At 46.0% G+C, this 25,724-nt stretch overlaps 1 protein-coding gene across 1 annotated transcript in view; it reads right to left on the bottom strand.

Moving 5' to 3' along the window:
* The window catches only part of GLI2 (GLI family zinc finger 2), a 139,348-nt gene that overhangs the window by 65,198 nt on the left and 48,426 nt on the right, over positions 1-25,724 (bottom strand). Inside the window, exon 2 of the mRNA XM_059475759.1 lies at positions 785-890. Within this exon, the coding sequence (XP_059331742.1) occupies positions 785-890 (106 nt within the window). The remainder of the gene's footprint in view (positions 1-784; positions 891-25,724) is intronic.

Raw genomic sequence — 25,724 nt, 5'->3', positions numbered from 1 at the left:
CCATTTTCCTTGCCCTGATCAAAATTCACAGGAGGTGAAAACAGATCTCTCTGTAAACATCTCCTTCAAGTCATCAAGAACTATTGAGCTGTAATGTCCCTGGATGAAGAGATTAACCATGAACCCCCCTCTCAGGGTGTAGCCCCTGACCAGTCTCTGTGCTCACTGCCCATCAGCTGCCTCAGCAAGAGGAGGATTTCATGAGAAGGTCGCCATCAAAACTCAAGAGTCCTACGCCTCCAGGGTGGACACGGACACCCCCATGAGAACCTGACTTACCACTACTTTTAGAAAATGCTACCAGCCCAGTCAGGCTGTTGTTCAGTGAAATCAAACTGAATTACGGCATTCCCGGCAGCCTTTTGCCACCATCCCCACAACTGGCAGGCAGGGAGGAATGGTACACAAGGTCTCCAGAAAGAGGGAGCAGCGCTGGGTCTTTGCCAAGATGGTGACAGAAATGACCCAGGCAAGGCACGATGTGAGAAACATGGTGGGTGCAAAAACACAAGTCAAGCCTGTTCCCGTGAGCTGAGCTGGATAATGACAAAGGAGCCCTATACTCCCATCCTGCTGCTATAGGGCACTTCTGTCAGCTTAACAGAGCTGTAAAGCCCTCCTGCCAGGCAGGTCAGTATTGTCATTGGATGGGGACAATGAGGTGGACGGTGGCCAGTAGGGCCAGCCTGCCAGAAGGGCAGTGAGTCCCAGGGACTTTAGCAGTGGGGTTCGGAATACTGCAGGTGGCTGACATTTAGCACAGGAGTGGAGGTGTAAGACTTACCCGTGGATAGCGTGGATAGAGTGAGGTTCGTAATGGTATCGTCCTTCCTGGTGGCGCATGTCAATTGGCAAAGGAGCGTGGAAGGCCGGAAAAATGTGCTGCGGCACTGTTATGGGGAATAGAAGAAAAAAAAAGGGACTTCAAAAACTTTTCCTTCCCTTTTAAAACAATTTCAAAGGCACTAAATCTCCATGAATTTCAGAGCAAGAGCAGTGCAAGACAAGGGGTCTTCATGATATCAGCGCTATCATACACCAGAGAAGTGGAATGAATAAATAATCAAAGTCATGCGGAAAAATCCTACATCTTCGACATAAAAGATCTCCAACAGGGTTTTTGACAAAGACAAGCAGCTAAGCGCTCTTTGAACTTGAGGAGATTATAGCAAGCACCAAGGAAAACTAGACTTGCAACGCAAATCAGACTCAACAGAGCCTGGTGGGATCCAGACCTGCATCGTCCCTCCAGCCTGGAGTGGCAGCAAACACTGTTCCTGAAGGTCTGTACACACAAGTTGGAAATATTTACCTAAAAATATAACAGCAAGAGCAGCGCTAAAGCAGAATGTCTAGGCAGTCAGAAGAGGCTCAGAAGTGCCTACTGCCAGGTTCTGAGAGAGGAGCTCAAATTGCTCTCACTTGTAATCACTTGAGGCCCTATTTTTTATTCATTTGAGAGGCTTGTTTCATCTTTGATGGAAAGATAAAGTGGTCTCAAAAGGCAGCGAACACCTACATTGACTTATTAAATCTACAGGTTTTAATATTTATTATTGACCCCAAAAGTTAACGGCGAGAATATTTGAGTGAGTTGAGCTGATGGAAAATTCATCAGGTTATTTCTCCTCACCACCCCCAACAATACTGCCTGGCCACCTGGGCCTTTCCTGCTAAAACTACAGAAGCTAGAGAAAGAAAAAGAATTAGCAGAGCCTCGACAGTGATACCGCACAACCACAATAGCGATCCCCTACAATCGCCCTCTGACGGGGCTCCACGCGTCTCTAAAGATGACCCTTTCTACATTTGTGGCAGCGACCAGCTTAAAGGTAAAAGGCTGGTCTTGCTCTGCCTTTACAAATAGTCAGAAGATCTTCATTAAAGATTACTTAATATTGTTGCAGGTTTTACCATTCTTTCTCTGGCTTCTTGGCCTTTCCGTCTAGCTGGAGACCAAAAATAAAACAAACCCAACCTCCTAAGTGAGCAATTCAAAACCCAGCCTGTGCTGGGTATTTCACTGTGACTTGCCTCCGCGACAGGTACCATCTCTCTGGAGACTGGGGAAGCACCATCCAAAACCAAAATGTCAAGGCTTGGGCCAAGTCTCTCGCTGTCGCTCAGCAAACTTCAGAAATGCCAAACTCTTTTTCTATGAAAGACCTTAAAATTCAGCCTTTTGCATCTGTGACTCCAGCTGCACCAGAGCTACGCCGACAGTGTCCGGCGGGGCTGCGCTCCGCGTGGGTCCGTCGCGCAAAGCCTGCGTGTAATCCTCATATACGTCTTTCCCGGCATATCAGCGAGAGGATCTGCGGCTCCTACTCCCATTGCAACGCTCAATCCCTGAGCACAGCGCGGCACAGGCGCGTCAGCCAGGCTGCTGGGAGAGGTGAGAGACTACACAAAAACAACCCTCCTGCCAACTCTGCTGAAAGGCGTTAAGCTAAGGTAGTCGGGGTGGAAAGTATTTAAGGCTCTGCAGCAGACTTGCTCTCCGTGCTCCAGCAAAGGGCTGGCACCTCACACTACCTGATACACTGGGAGCATTTTTGCAGCTCGCCTAATGTCAGGACACAGTAGAGTAACTGTTAACCACCTCCCCCGCTTCTGCCCCCCTCCCCTCCTCTCCTCTCCCAAAAGCAGCTCAGGGAGAGAATGAACTTGGATCCTTCAGGATTTGCTTTTGCAGGAGGAAGATTCACCCTTTAACTGTCCTGAGTAGGGACGATCTGTTACATAAGGGCACTTGTAGGGATTCTTCATTTTAAGAGGCAAACCTTGTTTTTCCAGATCAAAAATACACCAGGAGTTTAGCTGTCACACCCTATCCCCTGCTCATACAGCACGGTAAAGCCTCTGGTCTCCCCAAACCATGCTCAGCTCAAACTACAGCCTAGGCTGGCAGACACCGACAGCTGCTGTCCTCCTCCCTGGGGACACTGCTGTTCCCTGCCACAACCTACGGCTGCTGTGGGGACCAGAGGGAGTTGAGCTTTTACATCATCACATACAAAGCATGGTCACAAAATCAACTGTCCCTGCACAGACATTCAGTGGCATCACACAAACATCTCTTCCAGCCTGAACCCCTAGGCTGGGCCTCCTGCAGTGCCCACCCCATATTTGTGCTGTACAAATAAACCAAAAGGAGCAAGAAAACTTCTGTGGTCCTGGGATCAACCCAAAGTGCTGCCAGTGGCATCCCTATAGGTGAAGATTAGCAACCTTCCAAAACAGGGTGGTTTCTCTGCCTCAAATGGACAGGTCTGGGGCTGAGTTAATCCCCAGAGTGCAGGAAAGTGAGAGCTGACCTGGGCTGAAGCTGTATTGGCCATTGCAGCTGAGTTTTAATGATGTGGAGAGTCGCCCTCATCCTTTGGCCTGTCCCCTAGGGCAATTTAATTTATTAATAATGATAAAACTACTAAAAACAGGTCAAACTGAATCTCTTAAAAGCCAGGCCAGCTATGTTTTATTTTGTACCTATGCATTTTTATATGATTGATTGCTGAGATAATACTGGAAATTTCTGTGCTAAAAAAGTCTCTCCTTGTCACTCAGGAGAGCTGGGAAATAGAAAACACGGGTGGGCTGTTTGCTGCCTGGCCTCCTTTCTTAGCTATCTGTTGGTATAAAATTGACATCTGAAGAGAATGTCTCCCTCCTCACACCTCTGATTATTAATGGGAGAAAAAATTTCCATGAACTTCCTCCTTTCCACTGCACTCTTGGTTTGTTTTTAGCATTTCAATGTATTTTGCTCATGGGAAGCTCAGCAATGCCTCTGCCTTGGGTATCTGCTTCACACTCCCAACTGTAACCTCACCATGTGCCCTGTGCTGCGCTGCCACTAAGGGCAAGGGAAAGGGTTGGTTCTTTTTATATCCCTTTGCAACATTCCCCTTCATGACTTCCCCTCTGCTTCCCTGCCGGGGAGCACCAGCCAAGCCTACGGGCCCCAGTGGCTGGTGCTGTTCATTTTTATTCTCTTCCAGGTGCTTGGTCAGAAATAATGAATGGTTTTATAGGCAATCAACTACCAATTCATAAACGTCAGCCTGGCTCTGCTTCTTGTTCCCACCCCTCCAGAAGAGGACTGTGAGCTGGCAGCAGGACAACAACACACGCTGTTAACAAAGATGGATGTTTTACACGTACGAGTTAAAAAGACAATTATATTCAATTACTTCAAGTAAGTTACGGTGATGTATTCCTGAATAGCCACGGGAAGGGCAATATGATGATTAGGGCAATGAATTTGCCAACTTTAATCTAATCAAGGCAATCTTTTGTTTAGCATTATCTGCTTTGCAGTGGCAGAGGATTTACCAAACCCACGCAATCTTGTAGATTTAACCCCAAAGCTGCCCAATTAGAGCTAATGATGATTGCTTCACACAAGAGGGAGGGAGATTTTAGTAGGAGGCCCGGGGAAAGCTTTTCCCCAGGAAAAGGCTGGGCCATACCAAGCCATGCAATACAATACTCTGAGGTGCAAAGGCATGACATGGCACCTCCAGAAGTCCCCAAGCACTGCAACCACAGATAAACATTTTCTCTGGTTTCTGCTGGAAGAAGAGAAAGCCAAAGAACACATCAAAAGCAGCACGCAAGGGGCAGGGACAATGAGAGAACAGCGTGTTTTGCACAGAAACAACATAGTTCTACACCAAGTTGGTGAAGCAGAGCACAAGGCACGCTCAGGAGGCCCCACCTTCCACCCCACCGGGCTCCTGCAGGAATGTGTCTGCTCCGCCGCGCCATTTGATAAGGGGGAAGATGCTGCTACCTGTCCCCACTTGTCGGAGCGATTTTCTGGCCAAGGTTTATGAGCAAGACACGGACCTCCCACTGCTGTGTTCTCATCCTTGTCTATTCAAAGGCCAGCCAACCCTCTGGCTTCAAAGAGAAAAGATAGGAGGCAGAAATGCAGGTTTAAAGGGGATGTCCGTTTGCTGAAAATCCCAGGAATCAGGGAGGGAGGCATCAGAAACAGCCCTTACTTGAGGATGATGCAGGCTTTTGATTATCTCTACAGATAAGTCTGTGCTTCAAGAGAAACAAGACTGCCTGTATGGGTTTGCATAGCGAGCAAAGGAGCTGTGTTGACATCACTCATAGCAGCACCTTTCTTGAGCTCAAAAGTGAGAATGAGGAAGGGTCTAGCAAGTTTTTTCTATTCCAAATACTTCAGCTTACACACGTTTGCTGAAAAGAAGAAAAAAAAAAGGAGAAAAGAAATCAGACCCCACGGCACTGAAGTGGGTTTCATTTGCAGTTTGCTTTGACAAAAACAATTCAGAAAGCCCTTGGGAAAGGACTTAAAGAAGTTGCCACTTGCAACTGTGGTGATGCAGCCAAGACTGGCTGGAAGAGACCCTGAAAAGCCCCACACACCCCCTTGGTACCACATAGAATGCACTGGGCTCCCCCTGCTTTATCTGAAGCACATGTGAGTTGTGCAGGCCACCATAGGGGCTAAAAAATATACACATTTCCTATGGGTGTCCAACAGTCTCCTGGGGGAACAAGCAGTCCAGCCTGTAAGTAGACTTCTTTGCCATCAGAAATAGTGCAAAAATATTTTGCAATCAACAGTGAAAGTCATTTGTTGACGAAAATATAAAATATCAAATATCATTAGATAATTCAGTACCTGTTGCGCTTTTCTCAACAAATTTGCAAAAAAGATCCCAAAAAAACTGATATGTTATAAAAGAGGAAACACAAATTCTGATTTCTTGACATGCCTTTTGGTTTGATTTCCTATGGAGTCAGTGATGCATGGGACACAGCTTTCATAAAGGGATCACAAGGTCCCTTGCAAAGAGTAACAAAGCTTCCCCTCTCTTTAGGAAGGGAAGAAAACATGCATTTGAAAAACCATGCTGTTTTTTAACTCGAGAGGGACTGAAGCAGACTAATGCAAAATAACTTGCACAAGTGTACACAGTCAAATGAGCAGGATACCAATGAACCTCAATCACAGCAGGCAGAAACTGCAACTTTATCAACTTTATCTCTAAAAAGCTTCAGAGCCCTGGGGTACTGGATTGATTTGTGTCAGCGGGCAAAAAACTCTTCCAGACACCAGCTCACACTCTCCTGTCACTGCAGTGTCATTAGCAGCTGTGCACAAACAACCAACAGAAAAAATGGGAAAGGTATTTCCCAGAAGATGCTCGTGAGATTTCACCAGTACTTCCACAGGTGAACTGAGCTGTGCTGTCAGAGGCCAAATCCCTCTTACTGGGGAAGGTGGGATGGCACCTGGTGTGACACAGCAACTTACAACAACTTTTGCTTCTTTTTTTTTTCTCCCAGGTTCAGCTTCTTTGAAAAAAATAGTAGTAAAACAACAGATTTCTGCAGAGGCCCTTCTTGCTGCCCACATTTTCTCCCAGATGTCCAAATCTCAATCTCTTTCTCAAGAACAAGGTAAAGGTACAACAAACATGGAGTGTTCTTCACTCAGTAATCTCCCAGGAAAGCCCAAAGCATCAAGTGAGAAAGAAATCTTAGGCAGCATTAGTTTTTCATGTTACATGTTTTAGTGTCCCAATTTTACTCATCCACAGTATATATTTAAAGAGATGTATCTTGGCATCCAACAAGCACAGTGGCTGTGAAACAGCAAAGACAGGCCAGTGCTTTGTTCCTCAGCTTTCCTGCGGTGATTTTCCTCACATCAGAGCTCTCCTAGAGCTGGTGAGTTCTGAGCATCCCTGGACAGTCTCAGTGTGTGAGCAGGGGAGGCAAACCCGGCCTCGAGCACCGAGTCTGTGTGTGGCTACTTGACTCCCTTTGATAGTCCCTCCTGGGCGTTTCACTGTTGTGTTTGGATGGCCGCCCCTCTGGCAAAGCGCTGCAGGACTGTAGGTGTCAGCAAGGGAGATGTTTTTGTGTTTGTGTGACGTCCCCAGAATAATGATCTAGCTGTTTAAGTGAGCTGAGCGAATGAATGAGCACAAGAAAAACATCTTCACTGAAAGCGCAGCCAAAGTTAATGCACCATTAATAATGGTCTGGGTGAATTATTGGAAGGGATAATAGGCCTGGGGTCAGGGAAGGTCTGAGACAAAGAACAGGGAAAATTGGGTCACAGAAACATGACAGAGCAGATCACGCTGATGCGTCCGTGGGATTCTCCTCGGATGAAGTCATATACCACCATGCAGAATGTTCAGGGCTTTGCAGGGACAGGCATTCCCAGAACCACCACTCAGATCAATATGGGAAAGAGCAGGAACAAACACACAAGGCTGCAGTGACTGCCTCTTAGTGCCCCTTTGAGAGATTGACTTTAATGTTGTTTAGCTACTTTGCAAAATACACCATATGCCTCCTTCAAAAAGGGATACTTATGCAATGGCCAATTACACCAATCTGAGAATTTTCTAAGCATAGAGAGGTGTCTGGGTAAGTGTGCCCCTTCTCTAAACAGCAGCACTATGCATTTCACAAAAAACAGGTGCTTCAGCAGCTCTGTTTTTCTGTCTCCAAAACTGTGGAAGGAGCTGCAACCCCTATTCCTGCCCCATCAGCTGCCTGTCTTCACAACACTAAATTACTGACTAACCTTGCTTTGTCAGAATTTCCCTTCTTTAAAATGAACATAATAATACCTCCCTACCTCAGAGGTTTGGTTAATGTTTATACAGCTCTTTTAAAATGATGTGGTAATTAAGTGCTCAGTATTATTATATCAACGTCTATAATGATTCCAGCAGACAGCCCTATAAACAGGGCTGCACCATGCCTACTTTCCTTTTGTTTGGCTTGTTAGCATTTAGTTTGGTTTTCGTATGGCATACTTCAATTATCACTGGTTAATTATTCTGTTGTTTTATTACCTGCTCAATGGCTTTGACAAAAAATAAAAGAGGAACTACACAAGAAGAATAATAGGAAATATTCATTTTGGCCCACTGGGAACATTATAGCAAGGAGAAGCAGGAGGCAGGCCCCCACCAGCTCACCTGGGGAGACCTCTTTCCTGCCCCAGGCACTACAGACCATTTTGAAATACATCCAGCCAGCTGCTGCCACCCAAAGGGATGCAAAACAAGTTTTCCCTTTTTATAATATAACTAATGGAGAAAGATGCTGGTAGCCTGATTTACAAAACTATGTTTTTCAGATAATGCATGTCAGGATGTTGGAAGACAACATGCTTAGTTTAACGGTGGGTTGGGTACAGCATCCAATCCAGATAAGAAATAAAGATTACACAACTAACTTCTGTTGGGCAAACAGCTCAAGTAATGGCAAATGCCCTGTAGGAGAGTTGGAAGGAGAAGGGGCCTTGCTGGGATGCAGATACGTGAAAAGTAAACAGGAAATACTAAAACACACTGCCCTGTAGCTATAAAATCACAAAAAATAATGCCTTGAAAAGCATTATTGTACTGACATATCAAAGCACCTGTGGGACAGAGTCAGTGTGACTTCACACTCAAGAGAAGTTGGGGTGCAGTGAGAAGCAGAGGATAAGATCTGTCTCTCCACTGCAGTACAGCTGGAGCCCCTGCATGCACCTCACCACCACAGACAGACCCAGGGGCCACTGGGCTCCCTGCTCAGCTCCCTGCAGGGACACAGACTTCACAGGCAAATGTGGACACTTACTTGACACAGAATAAAGCCCATTCCTGGGGCTACCTGCATAAAAAATGCCATTATGAAATCCATGAAAGATAGCAAACATCTCCCTCAGACACTGCAAATGGCAGGGTACCCCTCTCCATCATCCCTATCACAACAACCATCCATCCTCTTGGGGATGGCCTAGAGGAGCTTATCCTCTTACAAAATTTATTCTATTGCTTCAGCTCAGGTGGAAGAAAAAAAAATTTCATTTGAAGATGCTGAGGCTTACCCAGCCCTGCCTAGCACCCAGGCCCTGCTGGCACACGGCAGGCACACTCAGGGCTCTGCTGGCCGTGCAGCAGAACTCGTTTTAGCCCGGCCCAGCTGCAGCAGCGCCGCGGGGCCGCGGGCTGTGTCCGCCAGCCGGGCGGGCAGGCAGGCAGGCAGGAGGCTGCCGAGCGAGCTGGCTCTTGCAGCTGGGATGGGGCGAGATTAGATCTGCGAGCTCCCCACGCAGCCCCGTGGCCGACTCGAGGCAACACTGAAGAAATTTGCCCATAAATTTCCTCCCCACCCCCAAGAAGAAGACAGCGCACTTAAATGAACTCAGGCCCTAATGGAAGTAGGATATTCTTGTTCAGCTTGATGTCTGACCCATCCTGAAGCTCCTGGCAGCTCCGCTCAGCTCTCTCCCATGCACTGCCTGACCTTTGGTAAGGGCATTAAAACTGTCCATCTTTTCCTGGGCAAAAGAGACGGAACAATTACAGTGAGGCTAAAAATGGCCTTTCCCTCTACTGGAAAATTTAGATTAAAAATTGAAGAGTTCATTGACATTTTCCATAAGAACACAGAACTGTCGTTAAAAAATCAAACCCTGAAATTCCTTCACTGCTATCTACATCTCTGAAACTCATCATGAGGGGCTTTCCTGCCTCATCCACCAAAGGAGCAGGGACAGCTGCTGCTGGAAGGGACAGGAAGACCCCAGGAATCTCTTCAACATGCTGCCATGCAGCAGCTGGATTTGCAGCACCCTTCTTGTGTGACCAAAAATGGGGCATTTCACTTCTTGGTGAGAAAATGAATTTTCTGAAGCCTGCTGACATGGGAAGTCCTGGATTTGGTTGTGCAAAACAGACTGTACCCAAAACTTTCGAAAAATTCAAAATAGTGTGGGGGATGAATATATTCAGGTCTAAAGAAGTATTTTCAAGCATTCAGATTAGCATTTGTGCATGAAGGCAATGCATTAACTATTATTCCGCAAGAATTCCTGGGGTCTTCAGGTTACTGATAAGTGGCAGCCTTAGGGGGACTACCCATTATTTTTTTATACCTCTGGGAAGAGTAAATAAGATGAAAGCAGAGCTCTCCTGTGGCTGGGAGGAACCCCACAAGCACAAGGAAGTCCCGCAGTGGGGTGCCCAAACACCAAATCTCTGATGGCTTTTCGAAGAGCAGTAATTAGAAAAGTCCCTTGATCAGCCTTGCTGCCACCAGCCACCTTCTTCAATCCCAAATAGTTGGAGCTGGGAGAAGCTTTAGGGCAGAACACTTTTTCATCAGTTAATGTTTTACAGGTAGCTGCAGCCTCTGTAAGAAGCAGCACAGAAAAGATTAAGATGGTTTAAGATCTATTATATTTTAGACTGCAAGAATATGGAAGTTATGAAGTTGAAATGCCTTGACTTTATTTCAACAATATCTGCTGAAAAAGATTTGAAAGGGACTGCTGCGCATTTTCCTTCCTGGAAAATTAAAAAGAAATCAAAATTGCCTTTCTCTGCTAAATAAGCACTGAATTCTTTGCAACACAATGAAATCTGAAACAGCAGCACTGCATATTTCCATTGCAAAGGAAGCCCGCTCCACTCACACATTGCTGCTGGAGAAGCAGCAGGATGCCAATCCCACCTGGGATGTACCAGTCTACCCCACCATACCTGATCAGGAGTTTCTACATCCATGCTGAGCATTTCCGGAGTGAGACTTTCCCACTAGTGCTAGCTTTGTATTAGCTGGGTAAGGTGATATGATCACTGAATGGCAGAAAAGAAACCAAAAAGGAAAGGCCTAATGCAGCTTATTAATTCCACAGGTGAGCTGCAAATGCCGAGAGTCTTGAAAATCACTTAATTGCCAGGCTGTCAGGCCAAGATGTGTTTTGAGGATGCTGCCAATCTGACAGTTATTAACAAACAAAGAGGCCACAAGCCCTGACTGCACTGAGATCCTTGTTATTTCTACTCATGTGCCACCTCCCAACAGGAAGTACTTAATAAGAATAATAATATCCCGAAAGGCCAACCTACGGCAGTGCAATTAAAAAGCTTTTCTGTCTCACTTTGAGGAGAGAAAAAAAAAAAAAAGAGGGGGAAATTAAAATCAGACAGGAAATTCCACTAGAACAAGCTAGCTTATGTCCTAATAACACAGGGCTGTGCCAACTCTTCCAGAAAGTAGAGGAGGGAAAGAAAATAAAAGGGGAAAAAAAAGAAAGAACAGAAACAGAGAAAGAGAAAAGCAGCCCTCTAGACTGACTCAGATCTGAGACTACATTGTGATTCGGCTGTGGCTGCAATTCTAAAGGGAGAAAGGCAGCACAAGCAAATAAAAGGCAGTTTGCTTTTCAGGCAAGTTGCTGTTATATGATGTAACTCTTGTATAAAAGCACGGCCACTGCTGCTTTGTTGGGAAAAGACACAGCCTGATAAGCTCGAAGGACCAGATGGATCTTGGGGCTTGTTCTCCCAACAGCTGCTGCTGGAGAATGGAAAGAAGAAAAAGAAAAAGAAAAAAAAGAAGAAAAATCCCAAGCAGGAAGGAAGAAATCCTGGCACGCGAGGGGCGGGCAGGGAGGTGGGGCAGACCAGATGGTGGTTCAGCTTGTGCCTGCCTGGACGGGCAGGAAGAGAAAAATCAGTTTGTCAAAAACTTCTATGAAAACTGGGTAAGGAGAGACATTTTCCACAAGTTGTTATCATCCTGCTCCCTGGGGAGCCACTTGGATTCAGCAACTGCCTGAGCCTCCAGCTGATGTAGCAACTTCGAAAATAAGTAGGCAAAGAGATTTTCTCCTAACTTCTCTGGGACCAGGCCAATGGATGACAAACCTTGCCTGTTTCATAGTAAAGCTCATTTCACCATGGAACCCACCTCACTTCAAGCCAGCTAGTGTAAGGGGAGTGTGTGAACCTCAGCTCCTCAATACCCCCTGCCTTTCTCTCACGGTCCCCAACACTGGGTGTGAGAGTCCCCAAAGTGCTCAACAGGTTTCTTTTTCTGGGTATCCAGAGGAGAGAGGAATGCATTTGATGCCTGTGCAAACATGGCCCTGACAGCAGTCCTGCCTCCTGCAACAGTGACTCTGGGGAGCAGAGAACCAAAGCCTGAGTCCATAGTTACCTGAGCATTTAGCTCAGTATTGCTCAGGTGTTCCTGGAGCTTGAGTTTACATCTGAGCAGTTTTCCTTCCAAACTTCCAAAGGAGTTTTCCTTGGCTCCCTGAAGTGCAAATGCTTCAGGTCACCTATAATACAAGGCTAAATTGTATATTGCCATTAGATCGAGGCATTATGGGAGAAAGCACTAACTGGCATTTATGACCAGGAGGCAGCAAGAGCACCAGACAACACTGCTGCCCTCAGCTGTATCCGACCTGACCAAGCCCAGGATTTCTTCTGGTGAGATGTGATGGACAGAGAAGTTGAGCAACTTCAGACTGGAAACCACAAGACTGGTGGAGTACCAAAGGGCAAGGCAGTAAATGAAGATGGAGGGAGAGCACATCAGCTATCACCCAGCACCTTCTGGACAACACTCATCTGGGCAGCAAATTTAGCAGAGCCCTGACCATGCACCATCCACTCATGCAAATAAAACCTTATTGAGGAGTTTCATCCCAAGGCACATTTCTAGGAGTAGATCTACAGATGGAGATGTCTTTTAGCTTTCACGCCCCCTTTCATGCATTCACACCCCTCCCCTGAGGTGCCACTGGCACTCATTCAATCGCACACTGAGCCAGCTAAGGGAGTTCATCCAGTTGAAAACTAATCACCTAAAATTTTATTGCACGGGTTTAGGCTGGATCAGCTCCCTGAACCAGTTTTCCATGAGATCAATGGTGAAGAAAAAGCAAAAACCCTTAGGCTGCTGTTCAGCAGCCACTTCCAGCCTAGGCTGCCACTGCAAGCCCTGACCTCCCTTGGCCACTTGTCCCCAGCACACTCTATCATGGTGGCCAGGATGTTTTCTGTGACTGCAGGGCCGACTGGACTGAGGAGTACATCTCAATGAAAGATAACATACCCCTCATCAGCAGCTGATGCTCACAGCCCAGCTTGCAGGTTCTGCTAGGCACAGCTGCTTCAACATGTATGGAGCAGTGGGGCTGACTGACCATTGCTAACTAAATACACTTCCCCCAATCCATCAGGTAGCACGCTACGAGTGTCTGCTCAACCAGCCAACACAACTTGCAGGAGCTGGAAAGCTGTCTTGCAGAAGAGAAACTCCCAAGCAGATGCCTAAAGCCTGTGAAAGCTCAGGTGCCAATGCCAACAAGAAAGGGCATGCCAGCCCGCCCTGAGCACAGACCTACCTGAATGGTCTCTGCCACTGCAGGGCTGCCTGCTGCCCTGGTGGCGACACCTGTACTGCCTCACGCCACAAAGACTTGCTCAATCTTTCAGGACAAGGCTGTGCTTCAAATTCAGCACTGGCATTTCGAGCCTCTCTAATCCAAACCACAGGAGTCAGTTTGCTTTCTTTATGCATATGCTCCTCCAGGCATTAAAACAAACTGAAATCAAACTGTTCCTATAGGCAATGGCTTGAAAAATTTCCCCTTCGTATGAAAGGTCTGTTTATGTAATTTGTAAAATTGAACAGATCGAGCCTGGAAAAATCCCTTGCAGTGTCTGCAGTGCATTTTGACCAAACTTCTTGCTGGAAATGGAAGAAAAGATGTCTGCTCTCTACTAGTTGTGATACAATTGCAGGGCTGGGTATTTTTCCTTCTTGCACTTATACCCGGGTGATAAACATCTAGGCAGCCTTCAAAGAAGAGTTTTGGGAGCTTTCATGCTTCAGGACACCAGTCCCCAAAGCAGTCCTAGCTGATAAAGACTGAGAGGATACTGCATGAGATGGCTTTTAACCAGGCATAAGGCAGCCTGCTGCTCTTAACTAAGCAGAAGGTCTGATGAGGAGAGGGGTGAGGAAGTTATCTGTTTTACCCAGCTGTGGTTTTGGTGCAGGCTAATAACTCCCATGTATCATCCTGCCTTCGTATGAAAATTTTCCGACTGGTATTAAAAATGGTCCCAGCGCAGTCTGCAGCAGATTCTCTGGGCAGCTCATGCAAAGTGCTGGTTGTTAGCATGCTGCTTGTGTAATGAGGGTGCTTAAGACTGTAAGGGGTCTCTGGAAGGTCCTTAAGAGTGATTGCAGTTCAGGAGACTCACCCACCTGGCAACACACTGATTTATAGCCTGCTCAGTTAATAGCCCTGCTTAACACAGGAGTTTGTCGAGATTAAGTAATTGCCTGAAACAAAAAGTTTATTATCTTTAAGTCTCTGCTGATGAATGACTGGGTGTTGGAAGAATCATGTGAAAGATCATCTGTGATTCCCTCCCACTTTAGGGGAGGAAAAAAAAAAGGAAAATATAATAAGATTTTAAAAGACAAGCTCTTCCAAAAGCAGTTTGAAAGCTCACAATGTACTCTCAAACCTGGTCATGGTTAAAAGGAGGGGTTTTCACACCTAGGGTGCCATCTAATAAATAGCTCAAGTAAAAACACAGTTCTGTGATGCGTTTTTCCCCCAAGTACTGCAAGTGTTTTGTAAATATTAATTAATACCACCCCTTGAGAGATAACTGATCCTGTCACACAATAATAAGATTGGGAATAAATCAAGATGCAAAGCCTGTTTAGTTTCCATACATAGTGGCCTTTCCCATCCCACAAAAATCAGGAAATTTTCCCATCCAGAAAAGACTGCAGATAACTGCAAAGTTAAAAGATGCTGCATGCTACATTCTACTGCAATTATTTCTCATCTCCATTTCCAGATGCTTCAGCAAGGTTAATCAGCTTGATTAAGGTCACACACACTTACACTGCCTCACGAAACTGAGATCCAAAGCTCACCAGAGCACAGGACTTTGGGAGCTGCCCTGTTCCACCCCCAGCCCGAGATGAGCTGCCTGCCTGCAGTGGGGCTCGTGCTGGGAGATCACACGATCCAAACCTCTCCTCCTTCGTCCCCCGTTTCCTTTCCACCCACAAATGTTCTCAGCTGGCACACAGCACAGGAGTTTGGACACAAGGGAAACAGGACTGACAAGGAACCCCCATGTCCACTGCAGACGCTCAGTACATTCCCACAGCCCCAGATGTCAGACACACTGTCCCTCCTCACATAATTTCAAGGCCTTCCTGCAATAAAATGGGAATTGGCTCCAGCTTTTCTTAGCACTTCTCATATTACCTTTTAATCCAAATACATATGGTTCAGGGAACACTGAGAGACTTGCATGAAAGGATGTACACCAAGAGAATGCAAACCCTGGGAAAAAAGGGATTAGATCTGCAAGACTCCCTTGGCCCCAAACGTGTGCCCCCCAATTCTCCAGCATATTAATCAAGAGTCTGATGAGATTCCTTTTGAAATCCCCCAAAAGATTTCTGTAGACTTCAGTGGCTTTTGGATCAGGCTACAAACTCAGAATAAATCATAAACTGGCTACATCTGCCAAGTTTATTTCTTTCTTTTCCAGGTTTCAGAACAAATCCATTTTACTGCTGGGAAAAAGCAGAATGAAATAACTGACAAGAGTTCAAATATCCTGTATCACTCCTCATATTAATTCAGCCAGTCAATCTATCCCATAACTTTGGGAAGTGAAGCAGATTACTTTGGCCAGATCAAACCACAAAACTGTGCTGCTTCATTTATGTGCAGTTTATTATTTAAGGCAACCTGTGCAAACCCCTTTCTCTTGGGTTAGGAGTGACAATGTGGGGGCCTAAAACAGAGTCTTAGGCTAAGCTACAGTTAACCAAAATACATTTGCACTGAAAAAACCTAATGATCACCACAACCACCTCAGCCCACAATCAATTTTGGAGAGTCTCTCTTTTTAAAAAATAACTAATCTTAAAGGATACACAAAAAGCAAACACTTAAAAATGTGAGCCAGATCTCTGGAACCTCATGTTTTGCATAAATTTGGATGGGTTTAATAATTTGTGGTTAACGTATTGCCCTTTTCTTCTTTTTTGTTTTTTTACTCTATTTATCACTGATAGCAAATTCGCCATGCATAAAAGACCTCATTACACTTTGAAGCTAGGTGATTCTGTAGCATGCCTCTCTACCAGCGAGCAGAAAACAAAGTTGTTTCCCCATTTTCAATTCAGAGCCCGGCTGATGTGTGCTGATAACTTCAAGATACCTGGAGAGATCTGCAAGATGGGGAACTTCCTATGGCAAACAGCTTCAGATATCATTTAGGGCTTAATTTATTCATTCATCATCTGCTGAAAGCAACACTAGCACATGCTTTGTGTTGAAAAGCCACTGCACAATGGCTATAGCATCATACTGAACTTTTCTCTCATTTTCAGTGCCTTCAGGAAAAAAAGACAGACATCCTGACAGGAGAAGACTCTCAGATTTGCTTTGACCCACTGCCTGGAGCCCCTTGGGCCATTTCAGGATGGGATCTACACAACTACTTGTGAAGTGGGCCCACAAACTGGGGTAACAGCAAAAATGGGTATATTAAGTTTTTCAGAAATGCAGTAGTGGCAGATCAAAACATCTGTGAACACTGTGAACACTGTGTTTCACTGACAACACACTTCTAACTTTGAAACAGGTTCTGCTATCAGGCTTTTAGTACAAGCACTTTACTTTGAAGTATGTACTGTAATTCTTGCAATTTTACTCCCAGCTCTGGTATTCATTTGGCTCAGGTTACTTCTATAATTTATCTTCCCACTGGAAAAATTCAGTCTGTAATACACCCATCCAGAGTGGTACGGGTATATGCACCCTCTTTCTGTGCCCCTCTTTTATCCTGCATGGTATTTTCAATAAGAAACTTTAAAGAGGAAAAAAAAAAAGAAGAAGAAGAAGACGTTTTCAATCCCAGTGATGCTAGCTCTCAGTTTTTCCCATGAGAAAATCACTTAGCACTTCTCTGACTTGAGGTGACTCATTGCTGTTCCCTTGCTGAGGCTCCGTGCTCCCCTCACGGTGTTTAACCCAGGCACGTAACCCGCCCGGTGTGGTGGGTGTGTTGGCATTTGCTAATAGGCTTCCTGGGCTGTCACCTGCATGTGATGGCTGAGACAAAAGCTTACGTGATGATTTCTGTTTACAGAGCAGTTATGATAAGCTGACATTTGCCTCTAGCTGTTGGGTTTGATAACTCAAACATGGCCTACATGAGCGCTCCTGTGAGCTGGCGACGCTCTTGTTGAGAGTCGTTTCAGAGGAACTTTTCCACTTATCCTCTTGAAAATTATAAGTGAATTTCTAATGCATGTGAATGAGGCTGCACTGACAGCTGAGGAAGCTGTAGTGCCTTAATCTCTGCACTCATGTCTTCACGTGTCATGTCACCCATGCGACCTTGCTGGCAGCGGTCAGCGCTCTCGCAGCGCTCAGTTTCCCAGCTCCCAATCCGAGGAATACTTCCTTCAGCCCCACAAATACGGTATCAGTATGAATACATCCCTCACACAGGGTACCTGCTGCTTGGGAGCATCTTGAGCAGCAAAGCTGCAGCAGCAGATGCCTTTGAACAGCTAAATGAGCATTTTCCCAGCACCAACCCTGATTTCACAACTCTTCACTTGCAAACAAACAGCCTGTGTGTGCTCAAAAGGAAAAGGGATCTGGGTCAGGGACTGTGGAGCCAAAGAAACCACACTGCAAGAAGAGTGCTTTTGTTCCTCAGGGAACAACAGTGCCAGGTAGGCACCAGCACCTTGAAACATCGCTGGGGCTGCTGAGGAGGAGGAAGGAAAGAAAGCACCAAGATAAACTCGTGTTGGCATCACTCGAGTTGCCAAAGCCACAACTGGTGGAGGTCATGGCAGACCTAACCACACTGGTGAGTTCACAGAGCCCTATTCCATTTCTCCAGGAATCAGGTGGTACTTATCCTGAAACGTTCACTTAGTGAAGAAAAAGAAGAGGTGTAAGAAATAGAGCAAGGAAAGCTGTGATGTGAAGGAAAGGGATGACAGGCTATTGCAGCCACCTTTCTAAACTGCTAATTGAACACCAATGGCCACAAATCACTATGGCTATGTTTAATTATTCACACTCACCCCTATGAGATTTTCAGTTACTTGGCTGGCCAGCAAGTGTGTTTGTGGGCGCAGCAATTTTCCAGATTGCTGGGTTTTCTCTATTTCTCAGAATCCATTTTTCTCTCATCTTCTCTTGTCTTTATCTCATCTAGTATCAGGGCAAACCACATCCATAGCCTAAAAGAGTTGCCAAACACAGCTTTGATAGTACATACACGTGGTAATTAATATTATTAAGCTGTTGCAACCACAGCTCCCAGCCAAGAAGGGACTTCCAGAGTATAATCCAAATCCCAGGTATTCCTATCACCTCCCCTGGCAAATACCATGTGGTTGACATACAACTGGGAAATGGAGGCAAACTGGTTAATACATTTTCCTCTGATTCAAATGACTGTGTGATCACATGAAAGAAATCTGTTAGCAGCTGGGCAAATAAGGGAAATTAATTGTTGTTCACCTTCAGCTATTATATGTTTTTTTGTTGTTTTTTTTTTTTATCAGTGTCTGGTGCTAAGAAACCATTAATTTGTTATTTGTAAGTCAAGTGTTGCCACATTTGCTTATGTCCTGTAATACCGTAGTCTGCAAACAGTTTCACTGACTTAAGGGAGCTCCAGCTCTGACTGGATGGCAGATTCAGACTTTGGAAAACAGCTCTCAATTCAGGAAAGTGATGGTGCATATCCTTATCTCCATCACAACACAGCTATCCCTCTTTTCACAGCCTGAACTTTCAAGTGACACAACACACCCCAGTCATGCAGAGGTGGTGAGAGAGGCAGGGCCAGGTCTCCATCCACCCTTGTCGGGCACTCTCCTGTGCTCCAGCCTTCCACCCTGGGTCAAGAGGAAAAGACAATTCTGCTGCCCAAACTGGGACACTCTACATTATACTATCATAGCTGGAAGCATATTTGAGCTGCCAAGGAGGCAGAAGAGCAGAGAGATGATCTGCCTTGAGAAACATCAGGACTGATCCCTGCCCATCCTAGAGTAAATTTCTGTGACTCTGGCTCCCAGTGGAAACAAAATGACCATTTTTATCGCCTCACCTCATCCCGGGTCTACAGAGAAATGCAAGGCGAATGCAGTGACTGCTAATATCTTTAGCCACATTTACTGAAACCTTTTGACACCAAGGCTATTTTTATTACCTAAGTGCACTATGCCTGTATCAGAATGCAAGTTTTATTGCTTACAGTTCAGCCTTGCAAAAAGCCTTTTCCAATAACTGTCTGTGGCAAAGATATGCCTTAATGACATAGGGAGAGGCTGCAGTACCTCCTAGCACAGCCTGGCACTGAGAGCAGCGTTAGACATCCCACACACCTCCACCCTCCCACAGCCCTCACTCCCCTGCAGAGCGCTCTGTGCACCAGGGCTGCACCCAAAAACACCTGCCTTGGCCACGCAGCTGGACATGCCAAAGTATGCACAAAACTGGAATGAAACACAGCTCTCTACAAGTTTTGTTTGACTTTTCAAAACAGCACAATAAGCAGATTTTACTGCTTAGAAGTGGATGGTACATTCAGTCTCGTCCTCCTCCTCTTCCTCCTCCCAACCTCCTGACCAGAAGCTGCAATTCCCTGCAGTGCCCAAGGACCTCAAAGCAGCTCCAGCAGGTCAGACAAAGCTCATGGTGCCCCATCTCCAGCAGTAAGATGAGAGAGGGCCAGAAGATGTCTACCCATCATGCTTTAAAGTCCTCCCCCCAAGGCAATTTCCCATCTTGGGTCCTGAGCCAGAGATGTGCCTTCGTATTTAATGACCTTTCAGAGGTTTCCCTGCTGAGCTCTGCCCAGCAGCAGAACAGGAGAAAAAAGACTGCCTTAGTTTTATAAGAATTCATAACAACAATACCATTGCCTGCAAATGGCTTTAAAAAAGACTGGACAGAAATCTGTGCATATGTATGCAAACCCCTTAATTTTTAAATTTTCTTTCAATTACATGGCATTCACGTGTCTATTCTTTTTTCCTGGAACTGCTGACTCTTTCAAATAGTAAAATGTATCCCAAGCAAATAAAAGTAGTTTAGAGCGATACAATCTTGGTGTCTTACACCCTCAGAGCATCGCATGCAACACCTATATTGAGAAACCAGGAACCTGAACAGATGCAGTAAGACTGCTCGCGGTGGGAGTTCAGAGACAAATAATTCAACCTTTCATCACTCTCTAATCCCAGGAAAGATATCAAGGTTAAACTACTGAGAAAAATATAGTGAGTGTTAAGCAATATGGATCTCTCCCTCAAAAGGCATAATTAGTCAGGTAGCCATGGTCACCCAGCTCAGGAATTTGAACCTACAGTAATTTCTCTCTTCCCAACATGCACAACCCAAGTAGGTGCATTCACTGTCTGCAGCCACGGCGTGGGTTTGGTGTCAGCCGCTCGCTCTGTAATTGGCTCTTTATTGTGAGTTATCATGAAAGGCTCCAGGCAGTCCCCACAGACCTTGCCCTTGATCTGGGTTAAGATACTTTGACCCATGATCCTTTATAATAAATGATATCCCCCTGCTGAAGAATGCTGCCTTCAACAATATAGGCCTGCCCTCAGGAAATGGGAAAGGAATTTTCCTATAAAGGCAGATTAACGAAATTCCACGCAAATTTCATGCGTTTTGAATAATCACCTGAACCGTGACGAACCAGCTTCCCCTTGCACGGATCCTGCTCCAAATCTTTGTAGTTTGAAGACAAATTTAGCTGTCTCTTTCTTGGCTGCAAAGTGTGTGTTGTTTCTCTTGGACTTGGCATGTCAGGCTGAGAGCAGTGCTCAGGGCAGCTTGTCCCCCAGGCTTGGCTGCCCAGCAGACAGAAACCACCACCCAGGTACATCTGTAGTTGTGTGCAAGAATGCCTGTAATTTGAAGTTTATACACAGCCCAATATTCCCTGTTGAGCTGGGATAAGCTCCAGTGCAGGGATCAAAGAGGATTTCTTCTTGGGCTGATATCCCCTCCTCCTTGGCCCAGCTGGTAACAGGGGCAGTGAAACCTTCCCTCCTGGTACTTTCTTCCTCTGTTTTTCACAGCTCATGAAGTTCTGGGTTTGGGACAGGGCTGTGCTCAGCAGCTGCACAACCTGCACTGATGGCACCTGGCTGGGGTAAGTCACCCACTGGGTGTTCTCTCTCAGACATTTTCCTCTGGGGCAGCTCTGAATGTCCTTCTCTCAATATTTTCCTTTTGCTTAATTTACGGCCTCTCTAAACATGATAACAATAATGTCTCCCTAAACATGATAACAATAGGCCCCTATTGCCCCTTTTCCATCCCTGGGCACCTCTCCAGCTCCTTCCCCAGGGGTTTTCCCAGCTCTGAGGGAAACAGGGAAAACATCCATCAGGCTCCCCATCAAACCCCTTTTCTATCCCCTAGGGACGTTGTCACTGCTCTAAGGCACACCTCCACCACTCTCAGGTACCCCAAAGCATTCTCCCTACCAGATGTGCACCATTCCTCCCAATACCTTCTCCATGACCGTCAAGGTTGTGTCTGCCTCAGCACTTTTGAGGCTCACTCCCTGCATTTTGATCCTTGAGCCAAAGTCCTCACTAAGGCACGGTATTTTCACATCCTCCTGCTCACCAAGGTCAAACCAAGAACCAGCAAAGGAACATCATCTACTTTTAAATTTTAGTTTCCTAAAGAAAATGGTTTATTTCAAGGGACATGATTGTGTTAGCCAGACACAAGCATTTTTTCCTAGAGTAGTGTGTAGTGATGGGATCCCACGGGACAATAAGAATTTTAAAGCATTAAATTTTTTAAAAGATGCAATACAAATTATAACAACTTCCACTGTTCCTCAACCAGTTTATATCGAAGTATTTTCCTGATACTCATGAAAATATCAGATGAGAAAACCTTCAGTTTACAAAAAGAGTCTTAGGAGTCTTTCACACGCAGCAATGTTAATGAGACTGCAGCCACAAGGACTGAAAGCACAGGAGAACAGTGTTTGTAGTGTATACATCAGCCCTCATGTGTGCTTTCAGAGGAAGCAAACAAAATGTTTTGCCAAGCTCCTGAAATGGTATGATGTTAGGATAAACTCCTGCACACCTTCACTTACTGGAACATAAAAAAATGCAAGTAACTATCAGTTGTCATTACTACAGCTAAACTAGGTGATATTCAAAAACAATGCTATCTTCCTGGCAATCACCACCACAATAAAAGACAGAGGAACAGTTGCTCTGAAAAGGATGGCATTTCCTTGATTCAAGTAAATAATTTTAAAAATTGAGATCTTTTAAATGAAAAAGTTTGGGAAAAGTGTATTGCAGTTAACGGCAAAGCATACAACAGCACACTAACAGCCTGACATAAAGTCTATTGAAATCAATGGGAGTCTTTCCACCAACTTCATTGAGGTTTGGATCAAATCCTCCAGGAGAATGAGCTATTCTGCAATATCTATTATTACACAGTGTTTTGTGCTGGTAATGAGATGGCGGCAGAGCGCAGTGCGATTGTTTAAGGCACTGATCACTCACCCATGGAGACCCGTGCTCAGAGCCTGGGTGGGTTCAACTCAGAGGGGCTGCAGATTCCCACTGGTGCCTGTCTGCATTCCCAGCCCCACTGCTGCTCCCAGGTAGACAAGGCAGGAAAAGGCAAGAGAAAGAGAAGGTCAGGGCTGAGCTGGCAGAAATGTGGCAAGCCCCTGCCCAAAAATACCTGGTTCCTGCCCTTCCTCCAACTCCTCCACTTTCCCCATGCACTGTCACGCATGCATAATATTTTCAAAGAAGTGGACAGCCAGCAGGTCTCAGGTCTGCACAAAGCAGCTCTGTACAGCCCCAGGCATTTCTCAGAGTGCTCTGAGCGTCACCAGCATTACTGACTACGCAGGGAACACGACTCTGTGTTTGCATCTTTTTCCTAAGGTAAAACATACTGCTCCTTGGAGGATGAGTTTGAGGGAAGGTCTACAAGTCCCCTGCAACCAAAATACAAACAGAAGGGATAAAGCATGCAGAAAGAACTCCCACCACGAAGCTGTACATTGGATCACTATGAATATAGGACTCCATGCCATTAGCAGCCAACAGAGAAGACAATATATCCTGGATTCTCAGAGGAGACCATTGCAAAGCTCTGCCACTGCAATGAGGCTCAATGCACAGAGTGAGCAAACCTGTGCTCATCAGTCAGAAAAAAACCCCAGGCAACTGAGGAAGTTCAGCAGGTTGTGGCTGGGATGAAGACAGCACTACAGGTTGCTAGTTCACAGTCTCTTCCCACGGAAGACCTGCGAGCCACCAGGTAACACAGACAGGATGCAGCTGACAATGATCAAACGCATTCCCTTGCACAGTTCAAAGCCTATCTGTGGCACTGCTGTAGGATGGTGCTCACACTAAAAGGATGTATCATTTCAGAAAACGACTACAAATTCATGGAAGAAAAATCCTGTGATGCCACCTGGAAATCAGCTGGTCCTTGAACTGCGGCATTTGCGAGGCTGTGAGAACACCACCAGGAAGCTGCTTCCACACCTGCACTGCAACTGAGTGCTCCTGCCTCTCTGAAGCTGGAGTCAAGAGGGAGACAGACCTTGACCTCGACCTATGCTGCTGCTCCTGAGCTAAGTTACCCTTTTCTGACACAGCCTGGCAGCACGTGGAAGCAGCAGGGAGGCTGGGAAGTTACCAGCCTGGCATTAATGGCAAAGCCTGCTTGAGTCAGGTCTTCCTTACCTCCTGTCTTTGTTGCAGCTAAACATCTGAACTAATCTACAGCTGCCAGTATTTCCATCAATGGGGGAAAAAAACCAGGTGAGGAATATTTCCAAATGCCTGCAGCAACTGGGGATCCTTCCCTTTTGCTATTTTCTGTGTTAAGGGTAGCCTCTTGTAATCCCCAACTCCCAGCTGCACTCCAGTTTTTGGTCTGGGAGCTGGCTCTTCTGCATCAGCAAGAGGTTACACTTCAATCCCTGATATTTTGGCAGAGCTGATGGCCTCAGATGTGCCACTAGCTCAGATGCAGAGCAGTTATCATGCACCACACTCCATCTGGAACACCTGGCTATCTTTCTGCTGCTGCTGGGCCTCAAAAGGCCAGGATACTAGCTCTTGCCTTCACCACTCCCCATCTCAGATGTCACAGGATATTACAAAGACATGGTAGAAGCAGTCTACAAGAATAATTAAAGCAACTGAATTAACTGAATGTGTTTGGATGAGCTTTGGTCACGTCAGTGTGGAAATCCTCCCACTGGCAGCAGACTAGGATGGGTCCAACAGGGGGAACACAGGGCCTGGTGTGAGCCCCGTGCAGTTGGAAGTGAGGCCTCCTCCTGTGCCGCTCCGACATCTTAGAGATCTGCAAAAGCTATTTGCAGTGAGAGGCTTACTTGTACAACATAAATGAATACCAGCTGTCCAGACAGGCTCAGAGGGCAGGCTCCCTCCTTGGATGGGCTGTGGTCCCTGGGGAGGCTGGCAGGACGTGCCTTGTCTCTCCATCCCAGGGAGACACACAGGCAGTGCTGTGGTGAAAGGGCGGCAGTGTTTTCCTCCTGAGGTGTCGCTTGGTAAGCAAACTAACTGCTTTTTCCCCTCAGAGGGGAAAACATCTTTTTTTATCATCCCTGATTTTTTTAAAAATACATTTCTTTTTAACCTTGAAAACAAATCCCATTTTATGTTACCTGAGAAGAAAGTCTGAGTCTTCCTCACTGCCCCAGAGACCCACTTTGGATGCACTCATCCATTGCTCTCCTTCAAGCACAAGCACATTCCTGCTCTGATGCTGGGTTCCAGCAGGGTCTGCCTCTGCATATCCCAGGGCTCCAGCTGGGATCCTCTGCCCATTTCTTTTTTTTTAAATTTACCTTGGAAACAATATTTCCTGGCAACATATTAATGCTCTTTTCAAGGCTTAAAAGAAAATCCAAACAGCAGCACAAACCAGAAGCCAAGCATCTGAGGAGGGAGAATGGTACCTGCTTTAAACCTAAATATTTATAATTTGCAAATGCTGCCATTAATACTTAGTTTTATTTTACTTATGTGTTTTATCTGTTTAAATAGTTACTTGGCCTTCCCTGCATTAAAACAACAGGAACTTTGGCCAGTGTTTCACTCTTCTCACACTGACCCAACAGACCTGACTTTGATTTGTAGGTTTTTTTTTCACTGCATATGAACAAATGCAAACATGCAAAAGACAGCACTCTTTGCTCTTGCTTGCACCTCAAGACTTTCACAATTACAGTATGGAGGGACACCAGGCTTTCCCAGCTTCCCAAAGGGGCAGAGCAAGGCCCATCCATGTCAGGGACAGCATCCCAGACTCCAGCAGCTCTGGGCACTGAGGTGACACAGCCACAGGAGTACATTGCAGTGAGCATGCAAGGGCAATGTTCAAGTGCTGGCTTTAAGCATTTGCCTGCTGGGAGTTTTAACCTCCAAAATTACTTGCAGGTATAAATGGCAGCTTACAACCCTCTAAGCCCCATGTTGAGTGAGAGCTGAATCCTGATGCACCTGAAGGGTTTTGCACAGGAAGGAATCAGAACAGGACTGAGGCAGGTCTGAATGGTTGGCTGGAATCTGCAGCCACAAGCCAACTTGAGTGAGTGTTGCTCTGCGCAGAGCACGGCCATGTGTAGTTTGGAACTGGTAAGATTGGTTTGGTGCAGCTGCTGGCTGAGCCAGCGGCCCTGGGGGAGGCAGGAGGCCAGCACTGAGTGCCCAGCCAAGGCAGCAGCCTGCCAGCCCCAGAGGAGCTGCAGGGCTCACTGCCACTTCCATCCCCTCGCAGC

This window comes from Ammospiza nelsoni, chromosome 7 (assembly GCF_027579445.1).
Source record: "Ammospiza nelsoni isolate bAmmNel1 chromosome 7, bAmmNel1.pri, whole genome shotgun sequence".
Classification (NCBI taxonomy): domain Eukaryota; kingdom Metazoa; phylum Chordata; class Aves; order Passeriformes; family Passerellidae; genus Ammospiza; species Ammospiza nelsoni.
The sequence above is the reverse complement of the archived record's forward strand: the minus strand, read 5'-3'. Positions and strand labels throughout refer to the sequence as shown.